The 16940-nt window shown below is 32.1% G+C and overlaps 1 protein-coding gene across 1 annotated transcript; it reads left to right on the top strand.

Annotated features, from left to right (window-relative positions):
- Positions 1 to 3117: 3117 nt before the first annotated feature.
- Positions 3118 to 15316, top strand: LOC133175412 (anti-sigma-I factor RsgI6-like). Its single transcript, XM_061310518.1, has 13 exons — positions 3118 to 3324; positions 6606 to 6751; positions 8115 to 8207; positions 8554 to 8710; positions 8815 to 8854; positions 9445 to 9603; positions 9693 to 9748; positions 9843 to 9980; positions 10359 to 10530; positions 10690 to 10797; positions 12134 to 12349; positions 14953 to 15160; positions 15265 to 15316. Exons 1-13 carry the CDS (start codon positions 3134 to 3136, stop codon positions 15297 to 15299), a joined length of 1719 nt encoding a protein of 572 aa, XP_061166502.1. The 5' UTR covers positions 3118 to 3133; the 3' UTR covers positions 15300 to 15316.
- The last annotated feature ends 1624 nt before the right edge of the window (positions 15317 to 16940 follow it).

Genomic DNA, 16940 nt, shown 5'->3' with positions numbered 1-16940 from the left:
AATATGTCTGGAAGAATTTAACACGGGGTAAAATTGTTTGAAAAAGTGTCGCAGTAGGTGTTGGCACGAAAAAGATACCTCACTGCTCGATGGCCCTTAGTGCCGAGTATAGGTATAAATTTGCAGCCCTCCACCGGCAAGTGGTATAGTCTCCATATGAGTGAAAAATAATCGAGAGGGACGTTAAACAACAAACAACAAACTGCATAATTCAACCTCAATTAATGAAAAATAAATGATACTTAAATATATTAAATGGGGATTTCCACAAAATACTAGTACTTTCTCGTTATATTATAGGTAACAGCTTTGAATCTATTCCTCCTTACACTCTGAAGTCCATATTAAAAAGATGCTATAGTTTCTCTTTGACAACATCTATGTAGTCTTTGGAGGCCAGGATTTCCAACAAAATGTTGGATTTCCGATTGGCCTAAATTGTGCTTATTTTAACCCGATCTGTTTTTATATTCCTATATTTACATTTAGCAATGTACTTCCTTAAATGACAATAATCACGAAATTGACATTCAATTTTCGATAACATGAATTCGAGATTGTCAAGTGATTGGGTACGGAAACCAAACTGCACGAGACATTTGGAAGGTCTAGACTGTGACGTCAGATGACGCCGTCATGTATTTTGTTGCACTTTTATAAAGGTGTCTGAAAAGTTCTTTTTTTTTTCTTTGTAACACAAATCAAAATTAGAGATATATATTTATTTATTGATAAAACGTCGTCGATATATCTGAATGTAGAGTTGATGTCTACAGCAAGTGTTTTATACTCTTATATTGAAGGTTTTTGAATAAAATGCCATTCATTTAAGATTAGGATATCATTTTTAGAGTTTAATTGGGATATGATATGAGGTTGGTCACTTGATCATTTCTTATAACTCCCAAAGGGCGTTATAGTAGATATGATTACGTACCAACTTTATGTCTAATCCCATTGAAACTCTTATAATGAAATTTGATATTTTAATTTATATCAAATGGATATACCAGGAAAATTCCCAAAAAATCGGTGATGACCAGACCGGTGAAGAGTTTGAAAAAAGAAAACCAACGATGTTCATGGCGGTTGACCCAGAGAAGAATAAAGGCGATAATATTACCGGTGATGCCGAAGAAATATTCCAATCCTGCAGGCACCCACGATGTCTCGGTATCGTTCCTAAAGCAAATAGGGTAGTCATACTTTGGATTAGACTGCTCCATGATGTTTTAGATAATATCTGCCACCTACCTAAGGTATTATAGCGTTTTAGATAACAGCAATCTGAGATTACGTAATCAATATATCAGTGCATATTTCTATCTTAGGTTAAGAAATTACCACTCAATTATACGCTAATCAGATGCACCTTCGTATCTATTTCGTATAAAAACAAATAACTACATACGAACTTTAGAAACGTCTAAGCTTGTTTAACTTTGTTGTTCCATGCAGACATCAGACGATTTCTTATTTTGATAATGAGCTAAAGATTTTAATTCATGAATTGTATCTCTATGAATGTTCCACAGAAAGCCTAGAAACCGAGAACAGAGGTTTGACAGATTTTACCCGTTGATGTTGTTAAAATGTATTTAAAAATATGACATTAAAAATGCATGAAATGTTTCTACCCTTTTAAAAATTTGTTGAAGAGATTCAGTACAAATTACATAAGGAACAAAACGTGTGATATAGATATCTAAAATTCAGACCCTTTTTACGACGACGAACTGATGGCGGACATCTGACCATCACATAAGCCGTTCTGGTCCTGCACTAGAAAAGCTGATAAGTGTATGAGAAAGTTATAATTTTAAGTAGTACAATATATAAAGGCATGTTACTATAAGAGAGAGAGAGAGAGCATTGTTTTAATGCTGTAAATAGCATTTTATTCACAAGAACATGCAATTCTGCAAGATCTTATTGTTGACTACTAATTGGTGCCCATAAAACAGTTAGAGAACTGAAATTATGAATCAGTGGTAAGGTTGCTTGTGATATTGACTATAATGAGCAGAAAAAGAAATTCGTTAAAAATCTATTTTGTTTTAATAGTCATTATTAATTGATCTCAGGTAAATAGAAAAAAAATATAACACAAGGTGCAACATTTGATGACGTGGATCTATTAATCGCTAAAAATGTCTTCAGGATATATAACACAATTTAAAAAAAAAAGATGCTCTGATTGGTATGTATTTTTTTATGGATTTTGAATGAAAATATTAAAAATAAATCTCTAAAATATAAATGTTTTTTTGGTGCTGAAATATGTGACTTTGTGCTATTTTCTATATAAATCTAATCCATCTACTTATTTGAATATATTTTTTTTATATTTATATAGTGCTGATATCTGGAAAAAATCTTGTGTTATTTATCCTCAAAGCAATTGCTGATTTCAATGATTTGACGACTATTAATTTTGGAAAAATATACCCTTTATTCTTGAAGCAATAGGAGCTCGTAGATAATCTCATAGATAACTGGCCACAAAGTTAATATGCAATTTTTTCTGGATGATCGAAAAGAGATATTTATAATTTTATTGTAAAAAAATCACTTTTAATTATATGTTTTGAAATTCTGACATATTCAATTCATACATTTACCGTTACCTCAATTGCTTTGATTCTTCAAGTTAGCAATAAAGGCATGATTCCTTTTATATTTAATTGATCTGTTTATGTAAATAAGAAAGGATAAAGAACATGATATATTGGACACAAGTTTACAAACCTGAAGATATGTCAGTCTTACAATGCGTATGAAACACAAATTTATTCTTACTTGATGAAATATATAAATTGATCAAAGCAAATATATTGTCATTATCAGTGTAATTCTGATAAACATTGAAATTAGCTAGCTAGAAGGAAACTAAAGATCCTAAAAGTAAACTGATTGATTATTCATCTGGAAAATCTAGGTCCCTTGCAGCATCTGGACCTTTATGACCTTTATTGCACATCTACATCCTTAGCAAATTAGAACTCTTAAGGTTACGATATTCATATGTTAAATATTATGTAATAATTCTTATCAAATTAATTTGACCTTTCTCTGACTGATAAGAGTTGAAGTGTAAATTTTGGTACACTGCTAATTCTTAGTATATCAGAAAATGCGCACACTTCCTCTGTTGTTGGAATTGTACATTGTTGCCTGTCTCGCGGATGCTGCAACTGAATATCTTCATAATGCAGACTTTGAGAGTACAAGTTTTAGCGGGAACTGGTTTTGTGCGGATTGTACCATGACGTCCTACACAGCAGACGTTTACCATGGAAGTAGATCAATCAAGGTAACAAACAGGTGAGTGAAATGGAAAGTTATTTTATCCAACTGACAACATCGATATATAAGCTTTAATGTGAAAATCAAATCTATGTTCTTCGTATTTAAAACCTAAGATATAAAAAAAAAATCTCTTAAATTAAACTTAAGAGTGTTTTAGCGTCGGTGAAATTAGTTATCTACTTTTGGGCTTAGATGTTAGATGCACGACATCAATTCATAAAACCGGGACAGATTACTAATAAAAAAGTTGATATTACAGGGTTTTCAACAATCCCGATTAAAGTCAATATTTCCCAGATTCTGTGGTCGATATAATAACCTTATTTGCAAATACAACCTATTGTTGGATCGTTTTTTTTTTTTTTTTACTTACATGTTTCGTACCATTTGTTAGGCCATTGATTTTACAATCAATATATGGGGATCATAGAAGATGCGACCAGTTGACAGGGAATGCTTACATCTCCTAAGCACTTGATCTAACCTCTGGGGTTTCCAGAGGTCCATGTTTTTGCTCTGTTAACGATTCGTACTATTTACAGATTTATGAGGATGAACACTGTTATTTTCACCTTTTCATGATTGAAATATCCATTCAGTATAACTATTCCATAAAGTAGTAAGCAAAACATCTGCCCTCTTTACAATATTCTTCCCGATTAAAATATGGACAGAAGTAAATCGGAGCAGAAAATTGTCTAAGGGACATCATGCTGCTACATACCTTGTACTGCATGTCTATATACCCTCTTTGCTGTTAATATCCCCTCCCTGTCTTAACCTTATATTTTAAGAAAAAAACATATTATTTAGATATTGGAAAATCTTAGTCAAAGTTGTGCTGAGTTTGATTATATCAAAGAAATACGTTCACATAAACATTCATGGATCAATAAATTGATTGTTATCTTACGCTCCATTATAATATCAATTTACAATAGAAACTTAATTATACCTTTATTACCCAAAAGTGAAGTGTTTCTGAGAGGTCAAATGTAAGAAATCAGGCTTTGTAAATTAAAAAAAAAATTGATGGTCCTGAATTTTGCACAAACTTAAATATGAAAAAAAGAGATTCATTCGGCAAATAATTGAATTATAACAGACAGCTATAGTGTAACATCCCTCGATTCGAAAAATTAAATGCACTTCATCAATAATGAAAAAGGATGAAGTTGATGAACATTGATCATCCTCATCCTGTAAACAACACGAATCGTGACCAAGTAATAAAACACAGACGTCTGGAAACACCTGAGGTAAGAACATAACCTTAGAGGAGTTAGCATCCCCGGTTGACTGGTCACAACATCCTGGGCCCTTTGTATTAATCAGGCAAACGGAGTTATCGGTAGTCAAAGGCATGTCAAAAAGTTTAGTCAAAGTCAAAGACCATGCAACAAATTTATTATTAAAATCCATTAATACATTTGTAAATAATTGACAACTATAAAATTTGAAACGATCACTTTAAACGAGATTGTGGAAAGCCTTATAACATCAACTTATTTGTCAGTAGACTGGCTGCCTTTGTGTATAAATTGAGTCTAAGTCGGCTTATAAAGGGACACAATAAGTGCTCATAAGGAACAGGTTGTTAGAATACAGAAGTTTTATTTTTTTACTTGTACATTTTGGACCAGAGTTTGTGCTTTATTTAAACTATTGTAATACATTTTTGTCATTTTGGGGGGAACATTAAGAAAATGGTGAAAAAACGCTACTCATGACTTCTTTAACCAGAGAAAAACCCGTTATTTTTAATCAGTATGTAGTAACCACGGGTCCAATTGATATTGAAAGCGTTGTAAATTTGCGAACAGATCGTTTCTTTCATTTTTGTAGAACTTTACTGGGCTAAATGCTGTCTATTGTGAATATTGTTCTATATTGTTCTATAAATCTCAAATTCAATGAAATATATGGAGATAACGAACAGTATTCAAGCTCAAAAGTCCATTATACAATACAAAATAGGAGCAGAGCAAACAACTAAGCCTTAAAGGGACAGTACGGCTCATATAATAAAAAAAAAACCAACTTAAAAAAATTTAGATGGGGATGGAGATTTATCTACTACTCATAAATGTATAAACTCTCAGAAAAGTATAGGTTTCGTTATCAAATATGTTTTATTATAACATTGAAATTATTTATTATTTATGGCCCGTAAAAGTACACATCACAACGTGTAAGGGATTCCGACTTCCATTCAATTCACACTTATGTTCTTATCACGGTTAGTAGTAGCAACCTTGCCAAAGTTTGAGAATTGAAAAGATAGCGTTACCAAGCCAATTGTCTGGCCAAAGTTTATTTGAGAAATAAGATCGTTGGATGACGGAGAAACGGGAGCTGGCCAAGTCTCATGCAGGGCTTGCAAAGATTTTACCAAACATATTTGTTGATACATGTTATCATTTCTCTTAACTCCATCGCTTTCAAAGAACAAAAAAAGTGCAAAAAGTGCAAACTCAACATAAAAATACACATGTTCTATAAATATTATTGTCATTTAAAGTGCAAATTATATAGTCGCTGATGGAACCTTGAAAATATTTTTTGACGTTTTGCCGTGATAACGTTTGATTTGGTGGTCCCCCCCCCCCCCCCGGCTCCAATATACAGAACGTCAACATTTATGGTTTTATTTCTTTAAAATGCCTCTAAAAGCAGATTACAAATTACACAATTAATAATTTATCGGAAAAGTTATGATATTTTGCGTTTGAGACGCGTTCTTACCTCATATTCCATTATGATTGTAAAGTCTCTGTATGAATGAAGAATTCTCGAATAGGACGTAAAACAACATACAATCAATAATCTCTACAGTTTAGCCACGTGTCATTCAGAATTCACGTGGTACACAAGATTGCTCCGATTTGTACGCATTTCCGAAAGATTCTTATTATTATAATTGGGTATAAGGAGAGAATACTCATGTTTCTCCAACTGTCGACATCAACTTTGTACCTTCTCTTTTAACGATATATTGGGTAAATTTGAAAGAAAAATCATACGTTTTGCAGCCGTACTGTCTCTTTAAAGTAAAAAAAAAATGTTTCTGAGTGGATTTTTTTTTCTTTGACTTATTTTTATTTTTCATTAAATTTGTGATCAATGATGGTCAGTATCACTGTCTTTTCCTTTTCCATATATTAAAAAGCTAATTCTTTTGTTAGTTTGTGTCCTTCCATCGAGGATTTAATATACTTTTTTCCTTTGGAGATTCCATTGAATTCATTCCCAAAAGTCTTATGGATATTCCTATAACCTCTCCCTGTATTTTTCAGACACCATTACTGGTCAGCTCCCCAGGCAAACGTTCATGTTCCTCCGGGACACAACTATGTTGCTAGGATGTATTTCAAGTTGCTTAATTTGCCGAGCAATGTGAATACTATAGAAGTCATCCTCATGGCTGCTGTAAATACTCACGGTAAAGAACACATACATGATGTCTTACTAAAGCAACTTGGTAGTTTGTAATGGAATATTAGTGAAAGCACAATATATACATTCTTTTAAATGATATGAGAAAAAGTCGTAAAATATAAATGAAATTCTCATTGAGATAATACAATTAATGCATATGGGAATAGAAAATGCATTTGGAGTCATCTTTTTTGAAAGAAGATGAACATAAACAATAATGATGCAAATATGATATATCAGAAATACATCTTGCACTTGAAAAAATATACACACAGAAACTTTCTCTATTATGTATAAAATTAATCGAATAAAGATTTAAACATAGAGACCGATACTACCTTTTTAATATTTTCTCTGTAGCTACAAAAAGAAAATGTCTGATCATTTGTTTTTACACACGCTAAAGACAAGTTTTGCATTAAAATGTAAATAAATATTTGTGTGCAGACTCAGGGTAATCCCCCTTCTTTTCAAGTGTTTTTCAGCACAATGCAATATTTTACAATAAAATGCCTATGATTATCTACGATTAAAAATAAGAATTGATTTTACGTCATCAAATTTATAAAAGTTACAGGACACAAAATTAATCTAAGTTTTTTGCCTAAGTGAACAGGTCCGGTGAAGATTACGAACAGTAATCGATCTCAAAAAACCTACAAACAATACAAATATGTAAACAGGGCTGTTACAACGCGAAATGTAATAAGAAGGCAAAATGTAATAAACTGGGATTATTACATTTTGCGTTATAACATTTTGCGTCGAGATCAACGCAAAATGTAATAACGCAAAATGTAATAATCATTATTCTATATTATAACATTTTGCGTTATTACATTTTGCGTTGATCTCGACGCAAAATGTAATAACGCAAAATGTAATAATCAAAAAAATGTATTATTACATTTTGCGTTGATCTCGACGCAAAATGTAATAACGCAAAATGTAATAATCCCAGTTTATTATATTTCGCGTCGTTATTACATTTCGCGTTGTAACACAGGGCATAAAACACGGACCCTTGGAAATTCAATTGCGTAGGAGGAATAAAACATTCCCCGTCGACCGGTCACACCCACCGTCACACCCACAGTCACACCCACCGTCACACCCACCGTGAGCCCTATGCATTGGTGAGGTAGACGGGATCTTCCAGAGTCAAATTTGTAATAAAAACAAAGTTCTAGCATTTTGTTATAATTTTTTTTTTCAAATTTTCATTAATTTAAGTGCATAGTTTATTTTAGAAAACGTCTTTATATCAATGATATCAAATATATTCCGTACTTTTTTATTTGCAGTTATATATGTTTTAATTAACACAGATAATACATTTAATTATTTTTTTTGTTATTATTTTCAAGGGAGAACCCACAGAATAAAAACTGCCGTGCTTCCCCATCAAGAACTGAGGTTCGGTTGGACAGAGATTAGCGGTGATTTCTTTGTACCAGCAGGTAAAAATTAATGATGAAATCAATAAAATAGTTAACTAAATAGGAGTTGTTTCAAAATTAGCTTACTTAATGAGACAAGATCTGAGAATTATTATTATTATTTTTTATTTATTTATTTATTTATTTATTTATTTATTTATTTTTTGGCATTACCGATTGCATATGGAACCAATTTTTACTTGATCTCATGTATTGTCGTATGAATAATTAAGTGGAAAGAAATTATTATAAAGTTAATTGAATAATTATAAAGCAGTAGAAAAATTCTTCTAACATAGTTCAATTGCATTGCTATCATAAATTGAATTTCAGAAATATTACTTTGATTTATTTTTCCTTTGCAAAGGTTCCACCAGTGTGAAGTTATTCCTACAAGTAACTGTGCCTTCTGTCAACTACTTACTGGATGACTGCAGTTTACAACAGCTCCCTCACAATCCACACTGGCATTCTGATGCTGTCAGTAGAATAGACAACACCAGGAAGGCGTCTGTGTCGCTCAGGTATCGTCAGCAATCAAATGTTAAATGAATGGATTGAGAGCCATTTTAGAATCCAGTCATAAAATTTAAAACATTATGAGAGGAATCTCCAAATCTATTCATAGGATGGCACATGGAACACACGCTGATGGTATATCAATACAGGTAATAATATTGTCCGATAGATAGATTATCTTTATAATTCATTTTGTATTCCATAATAATTACCTTCTAGGTTTGTAAAGGACTGTCCATAAAAAATACAGATTGTTCAAGTCCATGGACTTGGCTTTGCCTCGCCATCCATGGACCTGAACAACCTGTAATATCTTTTGTAGATAGTCAGTCAAATCTAAAAAAAAAAAATGTTAGTTTTGTCAAGGACAAATAGCAGTTAACAAATCTACCGAGATCAATTACAATAAACTGATTTCTCATCTGTGTAAAAATTCTACTCTTATCATCTTGTTCTTTACTGATTATATTACTGAAACGAATAGCTATTCTTAATTTAATCGAAGCATTGCCAAATCGGTAAGGACGTAATGAATTAAAAGCAAAAACAGCGCTTGCATTACGTTTTCCTTTTAAGTTGGATGACAAACCGTTGTTTTATCCGCCATATTGCTGTCAAAATTTTGCTATTCATCGTCCAGAAAAATATTAAAAGTATACATGTGACGTCCATTAACCAATGCCTGAGGTCATTCTAGTCCGATGAATGTCTTTCTTATTGATAACAACACGTTTTACAGCTTGCTCAAAAGAGACACGCCTTTCCGTTTGGTACAGCAGTAAGAGCATCTTTTCTTGTTGATGACACACACCAGGCCTATCAGAACTTCGTCTTCAACAATTTTAACTGGGTTGTTCTGGAAAATGCTCTAAAGTGGAGACTTCTTGAGTGGACAGAGGTTAGATATATAATTGAACAAAATAGCAAAGAAGACATAACATAAAAATGAAAACAAACCATGTTTTTAATTTCTATTTTGATCAACAGGGACATCCCAAATTTGATACAGCTGTAAGAGCCATATCGACACTACGATCACATGGGTAAACTGAGTCTTCTTCTCTTTCAATTTTTGTGTGGTTGTTCCTTGAATGGAAATGTCATATTGTATTCAAAAATACATGTTAATAATTCTAGATTGCATGTAAGGGGACATAATGTATTTTGGGCAGTAGATGGACATTCACCAAAGTGGTTAGACGGGAAATCTCATTCAGATTACATCAATGAAATGAAGAGGCACGTCAATGATATTGTGTCACATACCAACGGAACGTAAGTCTGGAGTCCTGGTAACAACTAAAAGCAGAAAACACATTTTCTTAAATTGATAACTTGTTTGCACTCTGATTCATTTTAGGGCAAAAAAATTTATTCAGATTAGCTGAAAGTTTATTTACTCTACAAACATGTAAGAATTTTACATAGTTATATGTTATACAAGATGCATGATCAGGAAGATGTGAAATACTTGGTTTTCAAATATTCAACTGCAACTGTTCTGCTGCTGGTAAGGCGCCATGGAGGTTCCGGAAAACTTTTGTATCCAATAAAAATCTATTCTTACAGGAGATGTTTTTGTGAAAGAGGTGTTTACATTGTTTTGATTATACTAAATGATAAAATTATACTGGTACTTTGCTTGAAATATAGTTTAGATCACTGGGATGTTTATAACGAGGCATTACATGGACGCTATTTTGAGGAACACACTGGGGACCCTGATATCATCCAGAAGATGTTCAACTGGCTTCATGTCGCTCAGCCCCAATCAAAACTGTTCCTTAATGACTACAATATTGTGAATTCAAATCTTTTTACTACAGTAAGTGTAAAAAGAAAATTCATAGTCAGGATTCATAGTAAGGAGAAAGCAACTGTTCTTTGATATAATTGTTAATAAAGCATATTTTTATTTTCCTTTCCGATTTTAAGGATGATAACATTGATGACACATTAAGCCAATTTTTTTTTATTTCTATAGGCTCTGAAAAACCAGGGAATGCAGCTAATTAAAGACAGAGTCCCGCTGTATGGAATTGGTATTCAGAGTCATTTCAAGACTTCTCATATAGACCTTGATGTCATTAAGGTACCGTATAACGGGTATTTTCTGCGGTTGGAAATTTTTGCGATTTAACCCCTAAAAGATAGCAAATTAATTTCTGCGTTTTCAATTTCTGCGGTTGCATTATACCGCAAAAAAATATTTACTGGGTATGATCACCAATCTCTAAGAATTAATTATCAGATAGCTGCCATGTTTACGTTTTATAAATTCATTGAGACATATTGATCAAGGTTGCATGAGAACTGGTATTAAGCTATTAAGCTTAATTAAACTACTATCTTTTCAGTTAGTCTTTGTAAAATTATGTCGAGTCCCAATTGAAATGAATTATTGCAGTATCGGTCCACCCAAACAACAACAAAAAAATCTTTATTCTACATTGTAACAAACGTTTTATGCGATCTATTAAAATATTTTAATATATAGATAATTAATGCATCCAAGCCATATTCTAAAAAATACACTTATAGTAAATTGCCATCAAAATTAATCTGGTGTTTATATTTTAAGCTCAAACAAACAGTTGCATAATCAAGTAACCTAAAGTTGACCGTGTACAATCACAGGTGCCATGTGCATTGAGGCGTAACTAATCCTGTCAGTCGTCTGCATTGTGTGAAATTCACAAGACAATCAAGCCACTTTGTGTATACAAGCAGTGATTATGGTCTCCAGATAAAACACAAGATTGAAAAAAGTGTTAAAGAAAGAAAGAAAAGCTACTATGTGTTGTTTGCAGCTATCGGAGTTTGGACTTCATTGCGAAATCTCTTTTAGTCATTTACATGTATATCCGTATAAAATAAAGAAGTAGGTACAAGAAAAGATGTTTATGTATAAACTTATTAAATTGATATTATTTACAGCAACGTTTTAATTCAATATGTTTTGTGAAAAATCCTGATATCTAAAATCTTCGAATTTCGATGACACCCGAATTTTCTCGCTAACGAGGACATACGCACCACTTACCATACTTGCATGTATAAAATATATATCTGAAGAAATATTGAAAAATATTTTGCGATTGTAATTTTTGCGGATTTGTCCTATCCGCAAAATTCCGCAAAAATTGGACAACCGCAGAAAATACCCGTTATACGGTATGTACTGCTTACCCATACACTTCAGTATTAATATAGTAGTTTATTTACTTATATCCACGTCCTTTGTACTTTCCAAGTAATTAACGATCAGTTTCTCGGTATTTCTAATCAAGAAGGAGACTGAACTGTTCTCGTCATATCATTTTCGTGATAATTTGGTATATAATGTTGTGAAACTTAACATCTGGAGACTCACGGTATACACTTATGCTTTATACAACAACTACTTTGCACTTATTATGTCTTTGTAGTATAGACTTGATAAAGTAGCAGAAGCTGGACTTAAAATCTGGATCACAGAGCTGACGATTCTAGAATCAGACAGCGCCAAAAAAGCTGCAGCTTTGGAGGACATTTTAACTCTGTATTTTAGTCACCCTGCGGTAGAGGGGGTTCTGTTATGGGGGTTCTGGGACGGAGCAATATATGATCCCAATGTGTCACTGTTTACAGGATCTTCTATTACGGTAAGTATAGCAACATGTATCAACTAGCTATGGCAACTTTTACAAAATATATCACTGTTTACAGTATTATTTATAACGAAAAGTATAACAACATCTATAGCCTCAAACTATCACTTTTCCAGGAAATTTCTTATAAATTGTGGAATTGAGGGTACAGCTGTATACATCCCTGTTTACAGAATGTTATATAACTTTAAGTGCATGTATATATCTGTCAGCCCTCCTTGTCACGATTTATCGTGTCCAATAGTTTGTGGACGTAGCGCTCCATATCTTCCCAAAGTATAGTGTTACAATGGCCATCAGTCGCCTGCGTCGCGCAATGGTAGAGCGTCTGCTCTAGAGTCGAGGAGTAAGGAGTTGATCCTTACGTTGCGTGTTTGAGGAGGACGTGGAGACCGATCCTTCGGACGAGACCGTATGAACCGAGGTCCCGTGTTGCAGTAGGTGTTGGCACGAAAAAGATCCCTCACTGCTCAATGGCCCATAGTGCCGAGCATAGGTCAAAATTTGCAGCTCTCCACCGGCAAGTGGTGGCGTCTCCATATAAGTAAAAAAAGGGGGTGCTTTAAACAACAATCAAACAAAACAAAACAATGGCCAACCCACCGAACCGTCTTATTTTAAAAACATTTTACCATACCTATATAGTTACATGTTATTTCAGAAACGAATTAAGAGATAACTTGTTTTCTAGAAGAAAACCAAACGCAGATTATGTATCGGCATACTACTACAATGCAATTTGTTGAAGTCCTTAAATTTGCAAATTGTCTTTTCCATCTGAAGAAAATATGACTTTATTAAATGAAATAAAAGAAAACTAAATGCATTAACAGACATAAAAACAAGGGGCATAATATTGAGATCTCAAGCAAAATGGTGTGAAGAGGGAGAAAAATCTACAAAATACTTTTTGTCTTTAGAAAAAAGAAATTACAGAAATAAGTGTATAAATAGGTTGGTAGTTAATGACAAAATTATATGTGATAAAAATGAAATCCTCAAGGAAGAAGAAAGTTTCTTTGAAAATCTCTACTCAACTAATTTAGAAAAAAAAAAACAACTATCAAAAACATATTCGTTATTTTGTGGACTGTGAAAATATTCCAAAACTTACTAAAGAAGATTCTCTAACATGTGAAGATTTAATTAGTAAAGATGAATGTGAAAATATCTTAAAAGAATTTAAATTAAATAAATCTCCAGGAAGTGATGGACTTCAATTTGAATTTTATAAGTTTAATTAATAATGGGTATTCCTCCTCCTTTTTCAAGATTTCTCGAGGCGTTAGACAAGGATGTCCTTTATCACCTCATCTATTTATTTTATGTGTTGAATTAATGGCTATTGCAATAAGATCAAATAAAAGTATTCATGGTTTAAGAATTGGTGAAACAGAATTTAAAATCAGTCAGTTAGCAGATGACACCACTTGTTTCTTAAATGATGAAAAATCAGGATTTGAAGTATTGAGAATCATCCAAAATTTTAAATATTGCTCTGGTTTAAAGATCAATCTAAATAAAACAGAAGCCATATGGATTGGTAGCTCTAGGAATTTTCCTCCAGGAAGTTTACCAGTGAAATGGTCCAATGGTTTATTTTTTACACTTGGAATCTGGTTTAGTGTACATGGGGAATATGACTGTTTAGTTAAAAATTTCAATTCCAAATTAGATGATATTAAAGCAACTCTCAATCTTTGGAAAATGAGGCATCTTTCTTTGATAGGAAGGATTTTAATAACAAAAACACTAGCAATTCCAAAAATTATTTATCAAGCAACTGTATTACCCATTTTCAATGAGTTTATAAAAGAAATAAACAAATTAATAACATCTTTTATATGGAATAGTGAAAAACCAAAAGTTAAATTAACTGTAGCATGCCAAAAAATAAACAAGGGTGGACTTAAAGTTCCAAACTTTGAATATCAGGTTAAGTCACTTAAGAATGTATTGTTTTAACAATAACCGACCAGAATGGTTCATGATTTTTCAAGCTTATTTAGAAGATATAGATTTACAAACTCTACTTCAATCAAAATGCTGTATAGATATTTTAAACATTTATATACCACAATTTTATATGGATATTTTAAATTGTTGGAAGGAATTTAGAACTTATGATAATGTTTGTATTGAACCTAAAATATTTAAGAAAATTTTATGGTTTAATGATAAAATAAAGATAAACAATTTATCCATCTTCTGGGGAAAATAGTACAAATGTGAGATACTTTTTGTAAGTGACATTATTGGTGAAAACAAAGACTTTTTAAGTCATGAAGATATTGTCAAGCTCTATGGAATAAATGTTTCTTTCCTGGATTACATATCTATAAAAATTTCTATATTGTAGTAAGAGAAAATTAGAAGATTTTTACAAAGAATTGCAAAAATTATTAGAGAATTTGGAAAACTGATTAAAAGTATTTTTATACATGATGCGCAAAAACATATTCAATTTTTAGACTTTTTTATTATATAAGATAATTTTAAGCAATAATCATTATATATTCCTTCTGCAATGTTACATGTTTGTATTTTATCTTAATTTGTAAAATGTAAGAGCCTACAAAAAAAATTGTCTTTTGCAGGCAAATGCTGCTGGACAAAAATACTTAGATTTGGTGAAGAAGACATGGTGGACAGATTACACCCATATGATTACTTCCGGTCAAGTGTTACATACCAGTGTGTTTAAAGGAGATTACCAACTTCTAGTTAAGCACAATGGAAATACAATTCATCGAGAAAACCTGGCAATTGATTCTGCAGGAAAGGATATTACAGTCCATGTAACAGGTATGCTCACTTTCTAATTTTGGAATAGAGATTAAAAAAAACCGCATTTACATAGTTTCTGAACGTGGCGTTGAAAAGGGAAATAATCCATTGTTTCCTTTCAGATTACCATCAAGTGACACAGATTGCATTTGGATAAAGAAATATCAAAGGGACCCACAGAATTATCTTTCCTTCTTATTTAAATCAAAATTTGATTTGAATAGTTGGTAGCAAAAGTCTACGTGTATATTTCCTGACTTTTTTTAAAATGAGAAATGGAAGTCATGTTCAGATACGGATTATTTTGTTATACATATCAGGAAAGTTTGTAACTTTACATAAAGAGTTCCTTTTATTTTTATCTTATTGCAAATTCATATTAAGAGGTATTTAGCTCTTATAATTTATTGCAAATCAGACATGTATCTATTCGTTTGTACAATATACCATTATAGAAAAGAAGAGGGTCAGCTGCAATACATTTTACAGCTTTATATATTAGCTTAATATAAGGAAAAAGTATTACACGACATGCATTTAAATTAAATTTAACTTCCTCATCAGCTGTATGTTATTCTATTGTCACTCTGATGAGTCTATAAGGGGCATCGACTCTTAACAGGCCGGTCGGTGCCTCTCGAATCACAGTCATCAATCATCTAGATTAACAACAAAGATCCTATATTCATCAAACAGCAGTGGTTTTCCACTTTCTGTAGTGTCTTCCAAATTGTACACACTGTCGAAAAATTGTATATACTAATTATAAATCAATGATTTGAATATATTCTATTAATCTCCAGTTGTACATTTTTGAAAAAATATTTTATCCTTGACTTCCTTTCAACTGTATTAAAATATAATTTTATGATTGGACACAGTTCCGTTCCGATGACTGTCCTCACTTTTTCTGTCAATTTAAGAATTACTTCTAGAATTTGACGAAAATGCGCCTTAAAATTACACACGTTTTATTTAAAGGCTATGAATCTGTATTTTGTGATTATTTTGATAGAGTTTGAAACAAAGCTATACTGAAAATTTCAATTTTCAAGACCTTATAGAAATCAAGTTAACTTGTACGACTTCGATATGCTGGAGCATGATACTATTTACAACTAAAAACTTCAGTTGAATATCAGTATGAACTATTACTTTTTGCAACGAGAACCGTCCAGCTCCCACACTCCCTTATGGTGCCCATTCCCTACTTTATTTGATGAGACAAATCTTTTGTATTATAGATCTACAGTTTAGTTTCCAAAGTATTACATCGCAAAAACAGTGGCGATATAGCCGAATGAGTATAAGCCAATCTAAATCTTCAACCGTTTTTCAAGTTCGTTCAGGAGGGGGTGAGAGAATAAAATCCCCTTCTCTCGTAAATAGCATTTTATTCTGGAGCACACGTAACTTTCGAATTATCATGTTATGAACTGTTGATTAGTTCCAATATTATACATATAGAGAGTTGAATATGTGAAACATGGTCAGATTACTTGAAAGAGTTAATACGATGAGCAAATAACAAAGCATAAAAATTTCTTATTTGGTGCAACGTTTTTTTTTTTTCAAAAGATTTGTCTTAAATGCATCTTATTAGATAGAAAAAAATAATAACAGATGGTGTAACTTTTGATCACGTGCATCTATTAATCCTTAAATATGTCATAAGAAAATGAATTGTCCATGTTGATGCAGGAAAAATATCCTTGTTATGGAGCAATGAGTAGTTTATTAAATACATGTACTTATTCATGTAATATGTAATTTTTTAAATCGGAAAAGACAAGTAACA

The sequence above is a fragment of the Saccostrea echinata genome, unplaced genomic scaffold (genome assembly GCF_033153115.1).
Source record: "Saccostrea echinata isolate AGI-Se365-2 ecotype Australia unplaced genomic scaffold, CSIRO_AGI_Sech_v1 ptg000062l, whole genome shotgun sequence".
NCBI lineage: Eukaryota > Metazoa > Mollusca > Bivalvia > Ostreida > Ostreidae > Saccostrea > Saccostrea echinata.
The sequence above is the reverse complement of the archived record's forward strand: the minus strand, read 5'-3'. Positions and strand labels throughout refer to the sequence as shown.

Bases quoted from the DNA above. Each gene is read 5' to 3' on its own strand.
- LOC133175412 (XM_061310518.1), top strand. From the start codon at position 3,134: ATGCGCACACTTCCTCTGTTGTTGGAATTGTACATTGTTGCCTGTCTC. The intron at 10,798-12,133 runs GTACCGTATAAC...ATGTCTTTGTAG, and splicing joins TAGACCTTGATGTCATTAAG to TATAGACTTGATAAAGTAGC. The intron at 15,161-15,264 runs GTATGCTCACTT...GTTTCCTTTCAG, and splicing joins TATTACAGTCCATGTAACAG to ATTACCATCAAGTGACACAG.